This window comes from Rhincodon typus, chromosome 9, assembly GCF_021869965.1.
Source record: "Rhincodon typus isolate 14 chromosome 9, sRhiTyp1.1, whole genome shotgun sequence".
Classification (NCBI taxonomy): domain Eukaryota; kingdom Metazoa; phylum Chordata; class Chondrichthyes; order Orectolobiformes; family Rhincodontidae; genus Rhincodon; species Rhincodon typus.
In genome coordinates this window covers 20,354,674-20,369,535 of record NC_063340.1, presented here as the reverse complement: position 1 = coordinate 20,369,535, position 14,862 = coordinate 20,354,674, and the positions used below count along the sequence as shown (strand labels likewise).

The window sequence follows — 14,862 nt, the reverse complement described above, 5'->3', positions numbered from 1 at the left end:
CTATGGGTTAGCTCCAGTCACTAAAATTCACTTCAATTATGTTTTCTTTGAGCATGCGTCCAATTTCTTTTTTTAGCTTGTGCCAACTGTAGAAGGCTAAGTCTATAAGGATGTTGCCTAATTGGAACAGCATTTCCAACATCTACATCATGTGTAATTAGCATAGACCTTCCCAGCTTATTTCCACAAATCTCCCCATGTGATTGTAATAACTCGTAGGTCATTTTGATTTTCCTCTAGAAGGTATCTCAATTTTTGAGAATCTCCTCATTGTCCAATTCAGAACCCTCTGAACTTGGTTCTTCAGTGTTGTAACCAGTAACATCCTTCTATTGCTTTCCTTCCATATCAAAATACCTTAACAGCATATCCACATGACACATTCAGATTTCCTTCCTTCTGGTGTTCTTATGAAGTAATTAACCTGACAATGATAAGCTCCACTAAATCTTGCTTTTAAAAGGTTCACCTATCACTGGAAGTAACACTAACACTATCTCTACCAGCAAAATTTGTGAAATTTTGATTTCTTGTCTGCTTTCTATTTCATCACATGCTGTGCTACTTTTAAATGCTGTCTAGCCAACTCACCCACTCACCAAGTTTTAGGGAAAGATTAAATATAGTCCAAATAAGTGATCTTGGAACTCTGACTCACCAATTTCTCCTTAGTTAATTTCAGTGGCCCTCCCACCTCATGCCCAAAAACTAATTCCAAATGGACTGAATTTGGTACATTCATTTGGTGAATCCTTAATTGCAAAAAAAAAAAAAATTCCTTTCTTCCAATCCTCTCAACAGTCTTTACTATGAGCCCTCAACATAGTCTTTAAAGTTTGAATCTGCCATTCCAATGCTCCCTGTAATTCCAGATGGTACACAGTGGATTTGAATTGTTTTATTCCTAAGCTATCCTTAGCTTGCCTGAATAATTCAGATGTAAAATTTGACTCTTGATCTGATTGTATCTCTATGGATAGTCCGTACCTAGTGAGAAATTAGAGTAACTCCTCTACAACCCTTTTAGCTGTAATAGTATAAGTGGAATAGCCTCTGGAAATTTAGTGGACACGTCCATTATTGTCAACAAAAACTGATTCCCACTTTTTTGTTTTATGTAGGGGTCCTACACAAATCAGTTGTAAAAGGTTCCTCAAATGCAGGAATGAGTATTAAAGGTGCTAGTTTTATCACTGCCAGAGGTTTTCCAATTACCTGACACATACGACATGTCTGGCAAAATTCAAACATGCTTATGCAGTCCAGACCAGTAAAAATGATTTTTATTTTAGCTTGAGTTTTCTTTATACTCAAATGATCTCCAATTGGTAATTCGTATGCAACCCGCAACACCTCCTTTCTATGACCCACCAGTAATACAATTTGATGAATTTCTGCCCATTTCTCATCTGCCTGAATGTGTGATGGTTTCTATTTCCTCATCAAGATGTCATTAAGATATGAAGATTCTGGGATACACAGACTGTTCTCTTGTCTATGCTTTTTGATACAATTGCTTTAGTTTTTAAATCTTTCTATTGTAATTCAGCTAATTTCCCCGAACTAAAAATATCCAGGTTGTCCTCCACCTGTTCTTTTTACCCCTCCATTTGAGGAAAAATGGTCTGATACCTGAACTTCAAGTTCCTTATCTTTATTCTTTGATTTCTCCTCCTCCAACCTGTGGTTTAAAACTTTGTTATCACACAGTCAAGAAAAGTCTCAGGATATTCTTCCTGCAATATGAGTTGCCGGTTTTTCCACTAGCTTTTCAACCACAGTAGACAGCATTCCCCCTTGTAATCCAGCTAGATCATTACCAAGGACAAGTTGTATTCCGGCAGCCGGGAGTTCCTCCAGTACTCCTACCACCACTTCTCCATTTTTCACTGGACACTCCAACTTCACTTTACAAAATGGAGCACTTCTCATCTCACTGTGAATTACCCATATTACCACATTTTCTGGCACTTGTCCTTCTGAATTAGACATCTCCTAATCGCTCAATATCAAAGCCAGACACACTCCCATATCTCAAAACTGTAATTTCTTTACCTGCTCCTCCTGGCATATGCGAGCAAACTTTACCCTCAAGTAAATATTTAAGATGATCTGGCACTTTCTTCTCAACCAACCCCTGACCAGGTTGTACAGTCTGGGGCAGCTTTTTAGCTTCCACTGTGTATTGCTTTACCACTTCAAAAGAAATTCACTGGCTTATCCTGTTTTCTCACATCCTTCTTCCCAGTGCTTTTTCTAAACCACCAATGCTGTAACTTCATGCAGCCTATACTTTGTGATGAAACACCTGAGCCTTAACTTCTATTTGCGCCCCTCATGGGTTTCCTTTTTACCTTGTAGCAACGGAGCTTTATCATCTTCAAGAAAATCTCCTTTACCCTTACCACCTGAGGATTTATCTTCCCCAATTTCTATCCCTCAGATAGAAATTAAGATCAGAAACCAAACTTTGACTTACGAACCAACTCAATCAGCCATTTCAGCTTCTGATCTTGCAGTTTTAACTGTCTGCTCTTCCACGAGTTCTCACTACATCAGGAAATGAACTTTTGAACAACTCCACATTAATTGTCTAAGAATGTCATATGTTTGATCTATTTTCAGTACCCTTTTAAGTCATCTTTCCATTCTAATGGCCAAGTTCAGTTCAAACTGTCTTTCTTCTGCGAGGGCCTTCCTCTCCGCTTTTAATTGTAATTCAAACTGTTTCATTTCTTTTTGTTCTGTCAGGGCTATTTCCTTTTGCCTCTAACTCAAGCTGCTTCATTTGCTAATGAATTTTAGCCATTTCTCATGATTCCAATGGCATTGCCAGCAATTCTAAATGCTGTGCATTTGCCACAAGTATCTTTCCTTTCCTTGAAGACCCAGGCAACGTAGACTGGCTGACCACTTTGCAGAACATCTATGCTCTGCTCGCAAAAGACCCTGAACTACCCGTTGCCTGCTACTTTAGTGCACCACACTGTTCCCTAGCCAACATTTGTCTATGGCTTACTGACATGTTCTAGCCAAGCTCAATGCAAGCTGGAAGAACAACACCTCACTTTCCTCTTGGGGACCTTGAAGCCCTCCAGACTCCATATCAAGTTCAGTAATTTTAGGGCCTAAACTCAAGTCCCAGCCCCCAACCGCACACGCCAGGCCTTGTTACCACATAGCCTGCCACTACACACTACCCATTATTAGTCACTAATAGTCCCCCTTAACAACTATTCACCCTCCCAGCCTGATCATTATCAACTCTGTCAGTTGACCTGCTCTTCTTTTTAGGCTCTATCCTATCATTTACTCCCTACCCCATCCACCTCCCTTTTTTCTGCATATAAGCTGGCATTTTCCCAGCCACCACCAGTTCTGAGGAAGGGTCAGCTTCTGTTTTTGTTCCATGTCCAGCTTGTTTGCCAATTCTGAAAGCTTTGCCTTGTTCACTTTTTGTAAAACTCCCAAAGTGACTTCCTCCAACCCCAGAAAAAGAACTTAGTGACTGAAACAGCCATTGCGCAAGGCACACAGTGTTTAAACCAAATACAATACTCAAAATAAAAACTCCAACACTTACCACTCACCGCCTTTGAGTCCAACAATTCTAAACCCAACTTGGAATTATAGATTTTGATCCTGACAAGAGCCCAGTTTGTTATGGACTAGATCAGACACCCCCAAAAATATTTTAGAAGGTAAACTAGACCCTAACTTTTTATAGTGTAATTGCCTTTAAAATAAGAAAGGGTCTCTGACGCAAAGCCTACTGGTTAGAAGTGAACATAGTTAGTCCAGAAGAAATACCACTTTCATTTACCAAGTCATATTCTTCAAATTCAGAGTTTCACAGTTTTATTAGCTTTAATGGAAGCTACAGTAATTTTGCTGTATAGGTGAGGCATTTAACATTTACATTCATGACTTAAATAATGAAGACAAGAGCTGCTACTAGAATACTGGAAGCACAGTAGGCACTGTTCAGTAAATGCAATTTAATTTGCTACAATGGAAAAATTCAATTGTTGAATGGTCTGCACGTCTTGCTCAGAGAAGTTTCTTCAGTCCAAGCAACTGAAACAACCTTAAATTTGCAAAGTGTTTTCTGAAAAGTTAGATTAATAGTTGGAAGTTAGATTCATTCCATTGTTAATTATAATAGACCATGCCATATTCTATTCAACAAGGTTGGTTTAAGTTTAAAGATACTCAGTCTGATGTCATAGGGATTAAAATCTGAGAAAATAGTTAAGATATTAGTGATCAGTAAAACAAAATAAAAATCCAAGTTTTGCTTTGAGATAACAAGGTTTCTGAAGAAGGGTCTAGGCCCGAAACGTCAGCTTTCCTGCTCCTATGCTGCTGCTTGGCCTGCTGTGTTCATCCAGCTCTACACCTTGTTATCTCAGATTCTCCAGCATCTGCAGTTCCTACTATCTCTGAAACAAGTTTTGCTTTATGCGTTTTAAGATTACATGGTGCATTTCCAAGACAAAGATCACTGTACAAATTACCCAATAATCCAGGCTTAAATTCAACCCTAGCTTCAGATCACTAAATGCCATCCTGCTGGGAATAAATGGCCTGAATATTCCCCAGTAATGAAGCAGAGGTGGAGCAGTGGGTGGGAAGGATGAAAGAGAAACTGGCAAGGCCAGGAGCCATGTAACAAGGTGCCTGGGTGGTGTGTAAAGCTCCAAAAAGACAGAGGGAAAAATAGTGGGAAAGGAGACTGCAAAGGAATGTGAGCAGTTTAAACATTTCAATGTTATACTCAGCTAATGGAAACCAAGAAAACTTGAAGTCAGAGGTAATGAATTCCTTGCAAATGAATGTGGAGACTAGAGTTTCAAGAGCTACAACATGGAGAAGGGGAAAAAATGTAGTGGATGCTGTTGTAATGAACAAGGTCAATTAGATGATTTAATACTGCAAAGTTTTATTTCATAAAAATTTACATTTGTGTTACTACATCTCAAGTATACCACAGGCTGAATTACTTGAAGTGCAATGACTGTTGTTTTGGAGATTAACAGGCAACCATTTAGTTGTGATCTCACCAGTCTGCAAAAACAATGCTTTAGGGTAATGGCATTTTACTTAAAGTTTCTCAATTTTTTTTTTAAAAAGACCATTTACTGCTAATTTATGCCCATTGTCTTGTACTAATTTAAACACTGATGTCAAAAAATTAATTGTATTGTGGCTTTAAGTTTAGCAGGTTGATATTTCTGCTCCCAGAAGCAGAATTATGCTACATGTCAACAAATACACAAAATAATGCTACACTGTAAAATTTAGTACGGAAGAAAGAAGAGCTCCTGAAAACCAAAAAGTTACTCCTCCAGATAATTCAAGAGAACTCCTTGAAGTTAAGACTGCAACTTACATTGCCTACCTACCTACCATTTAACACTGGATCCTTTGCATCTTACAATCCTGGTTCCATTTTGAATCCTGTGATGAACAGAACCAAGAGGCCTATGGCAAGCATGCCCCATTTGTCATTGAGATTGGAAGACTCTTAAAAGACTGTATTCAATTCAATATGTGCCATTTGTAATTGAACCTGTCAGCCTCCAACAATGCATAGCCTCACCTCTTCAATAATATTCACTTCTCTCACACCCACCCCCACCCAACAATGCACACCCCTCTCCATCCTCAAATTCTCAACCCCTTCCTATCATATCATTTCCCCCCTTTCAACATCAGCTGGGCAGAACCCAGGGATTATGGAAGGCTAGTTGGGAGGAGCAGGGTTTAAGCACTGCTTAGGTGCAGAGAGGTGTGGATGAACATAATCATGACTGTGGTATGGTGAGCATTGCCAGGATGAGGAGTGAACATGATCAGGAGTGGAGAGTGGAATAAGCCATGGTCCTCAAGCATTTTGACATTGGCTTGTGAGCAGGCTGTAGGCTTGCCAAGAAGATTCTTAGTAAACTTGTGCAAGGCCAGGTAAGTACAGGACACTGCATAAATCTAAATGGTTGTGCTGTTTTATAGCATTGTGCAGCAATCGAGTGTTAATATCCTACATAAGTACTCTACATGTGTCAGAACTTCCCTAGGGTCCTTAAAAAAAAAAAGGACTAGCAACTTTAGTCATTTGTGACTTTCCACATCAGGAGTTGCAGGATAATGATTTTTCATACACATCAACACAATGTTTTAATAGAAGGTGGGTCAACAAGTAATTCCTTTATCTTGATGACCACATTACATCTCCAGATTAAATAGAAGTTTCCACATAAAGAAGGAAACTTTGCAATTGTACCTTCTTGTTAGCTCACATCATTGGAAATGAGTGAATCAACTACATTTATACTCCTCTCCTACACTTACTAATAATCATCTTCACAAGTCATGAACGTACCAGATAAGTTCAAGCCAGAGCTGGCTTCTAGAAAAGTTTAAGAATATCTTATTTACTTGAACATTATGATTTGTCCTCCAGTAATGTTCAAGGCTATCTTTTAATTGTTAAGGGCACAAATTTTCCTTTATTTCCTTCCACATCCCTCCCCAGGATAATTTATACCCTTAAGGTATAAATCTTACCTTGTATATGAAAAGGAGAGGAATGTCAAGGCTGCTTCTGACTGAAGGCTTGAAATAGGCAGGATTCTGGTGCAAATAGCTATGTTGTTTCTAGCGGTACTCTAAATCAAGCCCAGAAGATACTGCTAAGACAGTCCAGTTTAAAGAATCCAAATAGAATAATAAGCATTTGACTTAAGGCATTGGAAATGGCATAATTGTTTGAAAGGGAAGCAATTCATTCTTCCCTAGTTATGTCAGAGACTACTAAGTTAGATCCAAAATCCACAAGTGTGCTCCATTATCATAAAAAAAAAGTAAAGCCTTACATGTGGTGTTGCACTGAAATCACAAGTTTCCAAATCATGAAACTTTCCTTGTTTGCATTGGGTTCTCCCCAGTTCAACTTCAAGAATGTACTTTATCCCAGAAACAATCTGGAAAGAAAACAAATGTTTAAGAAAATAATCAAGCCCAGTTTAGTAAAATCCATCGGGCATCAACAAAAGTGATTCATTTTATGCAAGTATTAAATTAATACACTCAACAATTCATTTCTGCTCAAATGAATGATTACCAACAATCTGAAGTGAGCAAGGGGCACAGATAGAATCATAAAATTAATTTTCAAAATTTGAATTAAACAACTAACCTTTCAGCTGCATTCAGCCTTCACAAGTTAAAAAAAATTGGGTTAGCATTGCTTCAGTTACCATTTAATTCTGATTTCAGGCAATCCAGTCATTGCAACAGGTGAAACCAAAGGCTGCCCAGTATAGTTTGCCAACAGTGATTTAAATGAAAATTAATGGTGCAAATTTCATCGGAAAACCAAAAATTCAGTTGCGATTGCAATGTTATCATTCAGTATGAAGATTAAACTACCATAGCCTCTTCTGTGTTCCTAGTGCTTCATTGGAAACACTGTTCCATAGTCAGACGGTGGGCTCCATTCTAGAAACTTAACATAAATGAGGCTAACCTTCAGGGCAGCACTGAGGTGCTGCATTTCAGATAAGACATTAAATCCAAATGCTGTCTCAGTTGGCCATAAAAACGTTTTGGAAAAGAATTATCCTATTAGCCCATGTCCTGGCCAGCCATAAAATAGGCAATATACTTTGCATGATCCTTTTGTTTGCTGCATTTCAATAGTGATTAAACTTCAAGAGTGCTTGAGTGGTCATAAAGCACTTTGGGTCATTAAACACAAGTTAGTTATTTCTTATCACTAAATTGGTGCTTATTTTAGGATAAGCAAGCACACTAGGGTCATGGACTAAATATGACAACAGAACAGCCTATATAGAACTAGTTACCCACCAGAAGAGGCAAAATTATGACCAGATAATGTGTTTTCATGATGAAAACTAAATATTACGCTAAGACCAGGGAGCATGCTTCTTCAAGTTAATGTTAGAGAATCTCTTGTATCCATCAAGCAGCTAAGCCTTGGGTTAAATGCCTCAGCAGCAAATTTAGCATCTCCAAGTATGCAGCACCTCAGAACTGAATGAGTGTCAGTATAGAGTTGCATCTAGAGCCTCTGAAGTGACACTTGAGCTCACAACACAGATTTGACACAGAAGTGACACAGATTTGAGATAACTGGAAAGAAAGTAGAGGGGTGGGATTCAAAATTTTGTCAAAAGATGAAGTTACGATGATTTTGAAGGCATAGTCAGAGTTTGGCGAGTGGAACTAATTAGAGATGACAGACAATGGACTGCAAGACCTCTTCCAATGCAGGCTACTTTCATGTTCTTCAGAACTGAAAATAGAAGGAACAAATATTAATATAAACAGAAGGGGAAAGGAGAAAAACACAAGATGGGTAAATAGAACCATTACTGGGTGTTGCAACAGATCTCAAGCGATGAGCAAGAGCACCAAGGACATTAAAGAATATTAGAGGCAAAAGACTTGCCAATCGCTAATTAAAGTCCCTATTGACAGGGTATGGGGTATCCAGTTTGAAGTTAAAAACTAAGTAATAAGTCTATCAGCACAACAGAAAATAGACCAGAGATGTACAATATCATCTCACTGTATTGAAAGTACCACCTCCCCACCATTGACCCCCTTAAGTTGCTATTCCATCTGCCTCCTCAGGCAGATGGAACACCTCCATTCTACTATTCAAAAAGCACTGCAGTGAAGGAAACAGACCATTCCACTTGATTTATATTATTCTCAGTCTTATAGTTAGCTATCCAAATGAAACTTGAATGTTTTATTCCCATCTAAATCAGACCCTGGAAGTGAATTCCACACTTCAACTCTAAAGTTTCTCAGTTCCCTATATGTTTACAACTGAGCAGGAGAATGCTTTATTGTATCTATTTCCCCTTATTGCTTATTAAGCAACCACTGGAAAGAGCTGCTTCCAGTTACCTTATCCCATCTTCTTTAAGATTGAGCAATTAGATCATGTCAGTGGCCAATATTGTTCAAATTTTTAAAATGCCAGAAACAAAAACAGGAGTTGCTGTAAAAGTTCAGCAGGTCTGGCAGCAACTGTACAGCTAAATCAGGTAGCATTTCAGGTCCAGTGACCCTTCTTCAGAACTTAAAAATGCCAACTTTTTTGCATTTGCTTAAATTGGGCAACAAGGGAAATAATTTAAGGTGATAGTAACAAAACATGCAAATTCGACAGCACTTTTCCAGGTTGACTTTGCAAACAGCCTCTCTTGGCACAAGTATTCCTGTTACAACGTCTTCACATCTCCCCTGCTCAAGGTCAACCCATCCCCAAATCACAAGTCCTACCCTAAACTGTCACTTGTGATCTTTACCCTAATGCAAGTTAATAGGAGTCCTTCTCATTGACAGTCACCAGCTTATTGCTGCAGCTTAAAAAGTTCCATCTTCCAGCAATGTTTAATAATTCTATCATAGTGCTGCAGAGGTTTATTCAATAATTAATCTTTCCAATATAGTTACCAGTCTTCCTGGATGATCTCAGAATTAAAGTTTAATCACAGCAGCAAGTGACCAGAGAGAATTACAGAGAATCCATAGAGTGTGGAAACAGGCCTTTCAGCCCAACAAGTTCATACCAACACTCCCATCCAGAACCATCACCCCTACCCTTTCCCTGCAACCCTACGTTCCCCATGGCTAATGCATCTAGCCTACACATCCTTGGACAATATGGGCAATTTAGTATATCTAATCCACCTAACAAGCATATCTTTGTACTGTGGTAGGAAACCCAAGCACCCAGCAGACACAGGGAGAATGTGTAAATTCCACACAGATAGCTGCCCAAGGATGGAATTGAACTCAGGCTCCCAGCACTGAGGCAGCAGTGCTAACAACTGAGCCACTTCGAACAAATCCTGTTTAGCTAGCAGGACAATTAGAGGCAGCAGTCACGTGGTGAAACCTCTAGGAGGTTTAGCTGGAGTTGGCAACTATCCCTTCTACCAAGTCATTTTTGTTTATTAGATCTTGCCATGTTCAATGTGACTTTGCTACAGAGCACAGACTACTTCAAAAGTACTTTGAGACCAAATCACTGGCTTCACTGCCAACAATCAAAAATCCTGTACACAGACCAGCATTTCAAACATGAGTAGCTATGTAAAATTGACAGATCAAGTCAACCTCCATTCCAAATACAGGTGAGCTTCAAACAAACTCTACACAAAACAATCCATTTTGACCTCCACAACATACCTGGCTCATTTCTTTCCTCAGCTCAGCCATGCCTTTTTGTTTTCTTTAGATTCAACTCTTCTCAGTTTATGATATAGGCTCATTTTCCTTGTGCTCATTCAAAATCTCCATTAATATGCATCTTAACTTATAAAGATCATTCTTGCACTTGTGAATGTTCATCGGCTCCTGGTCCAACAATATCCCTATTTCAAATTCATAGTCCTTGTTTACAAGTTCCTCTACAGCTATCCCTTCCTTTCTGTACTCTAAAACTAGTCCATCATTCTGAGATACCAACAACTCAAATTGTGTTCTCTTGAGCACTCCCAATTTTAATTGTTTCATTAGTGAAAGCCAGGCCTTCAATTCTTTGGTTTATAAGCGCTGGAATTCCCTCCAAAACCCCTTCTACGTCTTTCTCCCACAGGATCCTCCACAAAATCCTGCATCTTCAACCAAGGTTTTAGCCATCTGTCCTAACATTTCCTTCTCTGGCACCCTATCAGTTAATTACTAACGCTTTTTATAGTAAATAAGTTACCATTTGCAGCTCTAATAGGCATCCACCAAAACGGTACAAAACCTTTCTTTAGGTACTCGCAAGGTGTTGTCAAACTTCTTCACAGTCTGAGCCAAGTTTCATCTCCCCACGAAACCTCCCCCCCAGGCCCTCTAGGTCTTTCTTCCATGGAGGAGTCGAACACTCCCCATCTCCCAGGACTCGATGAGCAGCATAGCGCCGCCCATTACCTGCCGCTCGGCGGACAGGATCCTCATCACCTTACTGGCGAACATGTCGTTGGACGCCTTGTTGTACTCGGTCACGGCGAAGTGCACGGCTTTCTGCACCTCGGGGTCATCCGAGGAAACGCGATCAGGCGCGCCGAGAAGGTGCTTCCCGCGCGGGCCACACGCCTGAACGCAGGCGGCTAAAAACAGCGCGAGCACGGCAGCCAAAACTCGCCACGCGACCATCCCCCGTCCTTTCGAACCCCAACCGTCCACTGAACGTGGCCTCTCACTGTTGTAAGTAATACAGATCCGCCCCGCCTCTCCTTCGAGCAACCAATCCGAATGCTTGAAAAGGGGTGGTGCGTGACAGTTTAGGGTGGGACTTGCATGCTTTAGGGATGGGTTGAATTTGAGTAGGGGAGACGTTGTGAGGGCTTCGTCCAGGGAGCATTTGTGCCAAGAGAAGGGGCTGTTTGCAAATTCAACCCCGAAAATAGCGCTGCCACATTCTAGAAAACACAACAGCCAAGAACATCCCCGCATTGCAAAGGGAGTGCAGGAGCAGAGGGACTTGGCTGTGGGCGTATCTGCACAAATCACTGGAGGTAGCTGAGCAAGTTGAGAAAACTATTAACGAAATCCTGTTGTAAAAGTAAGATATTCTAGGCCCGAAACGTCAGCCTTCCTGCTCCTCTGATGCTGCTTGACCTGCTGTGTTCATCCAGCTCTGCACCTTGTTATCTCAGATTCTCCAGCATCTGCAGTTCCTACTATCTCTATACCTTTGGTTTGTTTGTTTGATAGAGTCAAACTCCAATGTTTACGTGTGTCCATATGCTACTGTGCAGAACTGAACTGCGTTTGTGACTGTATTTACATACATATATAAAAATTTCTGAATAAAGTGTACTTTTGCAATTAAAAATAGTTGACAAAATCCTGTCCAGGCAGCAGAGGCTTACAGGTCAAAGCCTTCCCGGACATGGACGACATTGCTGTTGTCTGCCTGGATCTCAACCAGTTCAAACTGGCCTCTAGTGGAGATGGTGGATCTTGTCAGGTTGTTCCCTGAGCAGACTGTCGAAGTCATTTGGCTGAATGCCTATCACCAGAACTTTCCAATAATCACCAAGACATGGCTTGGCTGGTGGTGAGAAGAGCACTACCTATAAGATCCTTCATGTAAACCCTGACTCTCTGTGCCACTGCATGCTGCCCTCGAAGTGGCTACAGGGGCTAGAGACTGTCACACACCTCTGTCTGGCTTGAGCCTTTGCAAAGGAAGTCTGGAGAAAGATGCAGCAGTTTTTGTCAAGGTTTGTCTGGAGCAGCTCCATGACTGAGGACTTTGTGCTCTATGGGCTGTTCCCCAGGATGCACACCGAGACAAACATCAACTGTCCTAGGAGAACTATCAATTTATTGAAAGACACTCTTTGGTCTGCCTGAAATTTGTTGGTTGTCCAGAGCAAGGAATTGACCCCAACCAAGTGTTGCAGACTGGCACATTCCAAGGTCCAGGACTGCTTGCTGCAGACACACTAAAGATTGGAGCAGCTGCTGCCAAGGCGCATTGGGGAAAGGTCGTTCAGCCAAAGTTCAGTGGGGGTCCGTTCAATTATCAGAACCCCCCAGTGCCTCAAATATGTTTACATATAGTCTTGTACAAGTAAGGAGTGCCTTTTGTTTGTTTGTTGGATAGAATTGAACTCCAACGTTTGTTTTCTCATATGCTACTACACTGACCTGCTTCAGTGACTATGTATTTATATAAAGACATTTTTACGAATAAAGTATATTTTTGAAATAAAAAACAGTTAACAAAGCATTTGGAGTCCCAGGCTCTATAAATAGAGGAATAAAAAAGGAAGTTAAGATGAGCTTGTGTAAATCCCTGGTTCATCCTCAAATCTAATTCTGGGCACTTTGTGAGGACATTAGAAAGGGTGCAGAAAAGACTCATGAGAATGGTTGTATGGATGACAAACTTCAGCTATGTGTGGTGTTTGGAGAATGTGGGGCTCTTCTCCTTGGTGTAGAAAGTATTCAGAAGATTTGTTCAAAGGTATTCAAAATTATAAGAGGTGTGAACAGAGCAGATAGGGAGAAATTGTTCCCATGGGTGGAAGAGTCAAGAATCGGATGACACCAATTTAAGGCTATTGGCAAAAGAACCTGTGGTGACATGAGTAAAAACTTGCTTATGCACATTGTGGTTAGGGTCTGGAATGCTCTACCCAAGAGATGGAGATAAATTCAATCGAGGCTTTTGAAAGGCATTTGGATAATCATCTGTAACCATTCCATGACTCCACAAATATCAGTTAGTCATGACACTCTTAAAGATACATTTGGATATATAGTATAACTTTTTAAGTATCGGCACGGTAGCACAGTGGTTAGCACTGCTGCCTCACAGTGCCAGGGACCCAGGTTTGATTCCAGCCTCGGGCAACTGTCTGTGTGGAGTTTGCACATTCTGCATGGGTTTCCTCTGGGTGGTCTGGTTTCCTCCCACAGTCCAAAGATGTGCAGGTTAGGTTGATTGGCCATGCTAAATTGCCCATAGTGTTCAAGGAGGTGTAGATTAGGTGGGTTATAGGGGGATGGGCCTGGGTGGGATGCTCTGAGGTTCAGTGTGGACTTGTTGGGCTGAAGGGCCTGTTTCCACACTCTAGGGATTCTATGTATGAGTGCCATTTTGATCCCAAAACATGCACTAGAAGTGTGTAGAATAGGCAAATCATGAGATATTCTGCGTAATATTAATTTAACACCAAAATGGAACTCAATATTCCAGTTAATGCCCAGTTTGCCTTGACAGCTTGAAGAAAAATTTCAACAGCAGAGAGGATTCCCCATCAGCGCCATTGAAAGGAATAATCAACCACATTCAGATTAGTTGGTGATGGATTGAGATTGACTGCCGTTGAGTTTAGTACTGTTAGATCAAGTTGCTGACAGACTTGGTCCTCATTTTAAGGATTCTGTACAAGTTACCTTCTCCCATACATGGCAGTGGTAGCTGGCGCCATTTTTGGGCCACTGCATGACAGGGAGAGTGGAGAGAGTTAAGTCAGGAGGACAAACTGGAGGGAGGGATGTGAGAGTGTTGGAAGAGCTCTCAAAAGGACGACATATATGCTGAGAGTGTTGAAGGAAGAATTCTCCTCACTGAGTCTTAGTGAAGAACAGTACATCAAATATCTCCACATCACTAAGGAGGTATTTAGTGAAGTCTATCACATGCTACAGCAACATTTGCAATCCCACAGCAGGTTGAGGACAACACTGCCTTTGGCTGTGAATGTGACTGCACCCAGAACCTTAATGCACCTGGATTCTTCCAAGCTGCAAACAGGTGATTTTTGTAACATTTCAAAATTTGCCGCCCACTGTCACTGGTAGGATAGAAGATTTAATGTATGGCTAGAGAGATGGTGCAGGAGAAAGAGGTTTAAATGCCTGTGACACTGGAACCAATTCTGGGAGGTTGAACATAAACAGGTTAGATATGCAGGTTTCTCCTTAACAAAGCCAGGACCAAAGAAGTTTCTATGTGTTATTGGTGAGTATTTAAACTAACTTTGCAAGGGATAGCAAACCAGGACGTAGTGTCAGAAATAGACATACAAAGGATCGGGAGAGTCAGCACTAGGGTTAAAAATATTAAGGTATTCGGTATGGATAGACCAAGAAGGTCTAAATTAGGTTTATATTGCATGTATGTAAATGTGCTGAGTGTGGTTAATAAGGTTGGTGATCTAGATTCAGATAGGCACATGGAAATACGATGATGTTGCTCCAAAAAGGGCAGGATTTTTTTTTCTTGTTATTATGTTCCTGTTCTACAATACAATTTTCATACTGTAGTGTCAATCAAACAAAGAAAGCTTCAGTGAACTGGTGGACACCATT

At 40.6% G+C, this 14,862-nt stretch overlaps 1 protein-coding gene across 2 annotated transcripts in view; it reads right to left on the bottom strand.

The window, feature by feature from the left end:
- Window positions 1-11,221, bottom strand: part of LOC109910573 (cystatin-like) — a 37,960-nt gene extending 26,739 nt beyond the window's left edge. The window contains exons 1-3 of one of the 2 annotated variants that reach the window (XM_020509789.2): window positions 10,963-11,221; window positions 6,876-6,983; window positions 3,836-4,108 (exon numbers count right to left, since the gene is read on the bottom strand). In XM_020509789.2, coding sequence (XP_020365378.1) covers window positions 4,022-4,108; window positions 6,876-6,983; window positions 10,963-11,187 — 420 coding nt within the window. In that variant the 5' untranslated portion in view covers window positions 11,188-11,221 and the 3' untranslated portion in view covers window positions 3,836-4,021. Of the gene's footprint in view, window positions 1-3,835; window positions 4,109-6,875; window positions 6,984-10,962 lie in introns of those variants that run through there. The other variant, XR_007262936.1, reaches the window with a different exon arrangement.
- Window positions 11,222-14,862: the final 3,641 nt, after the last annotated feature.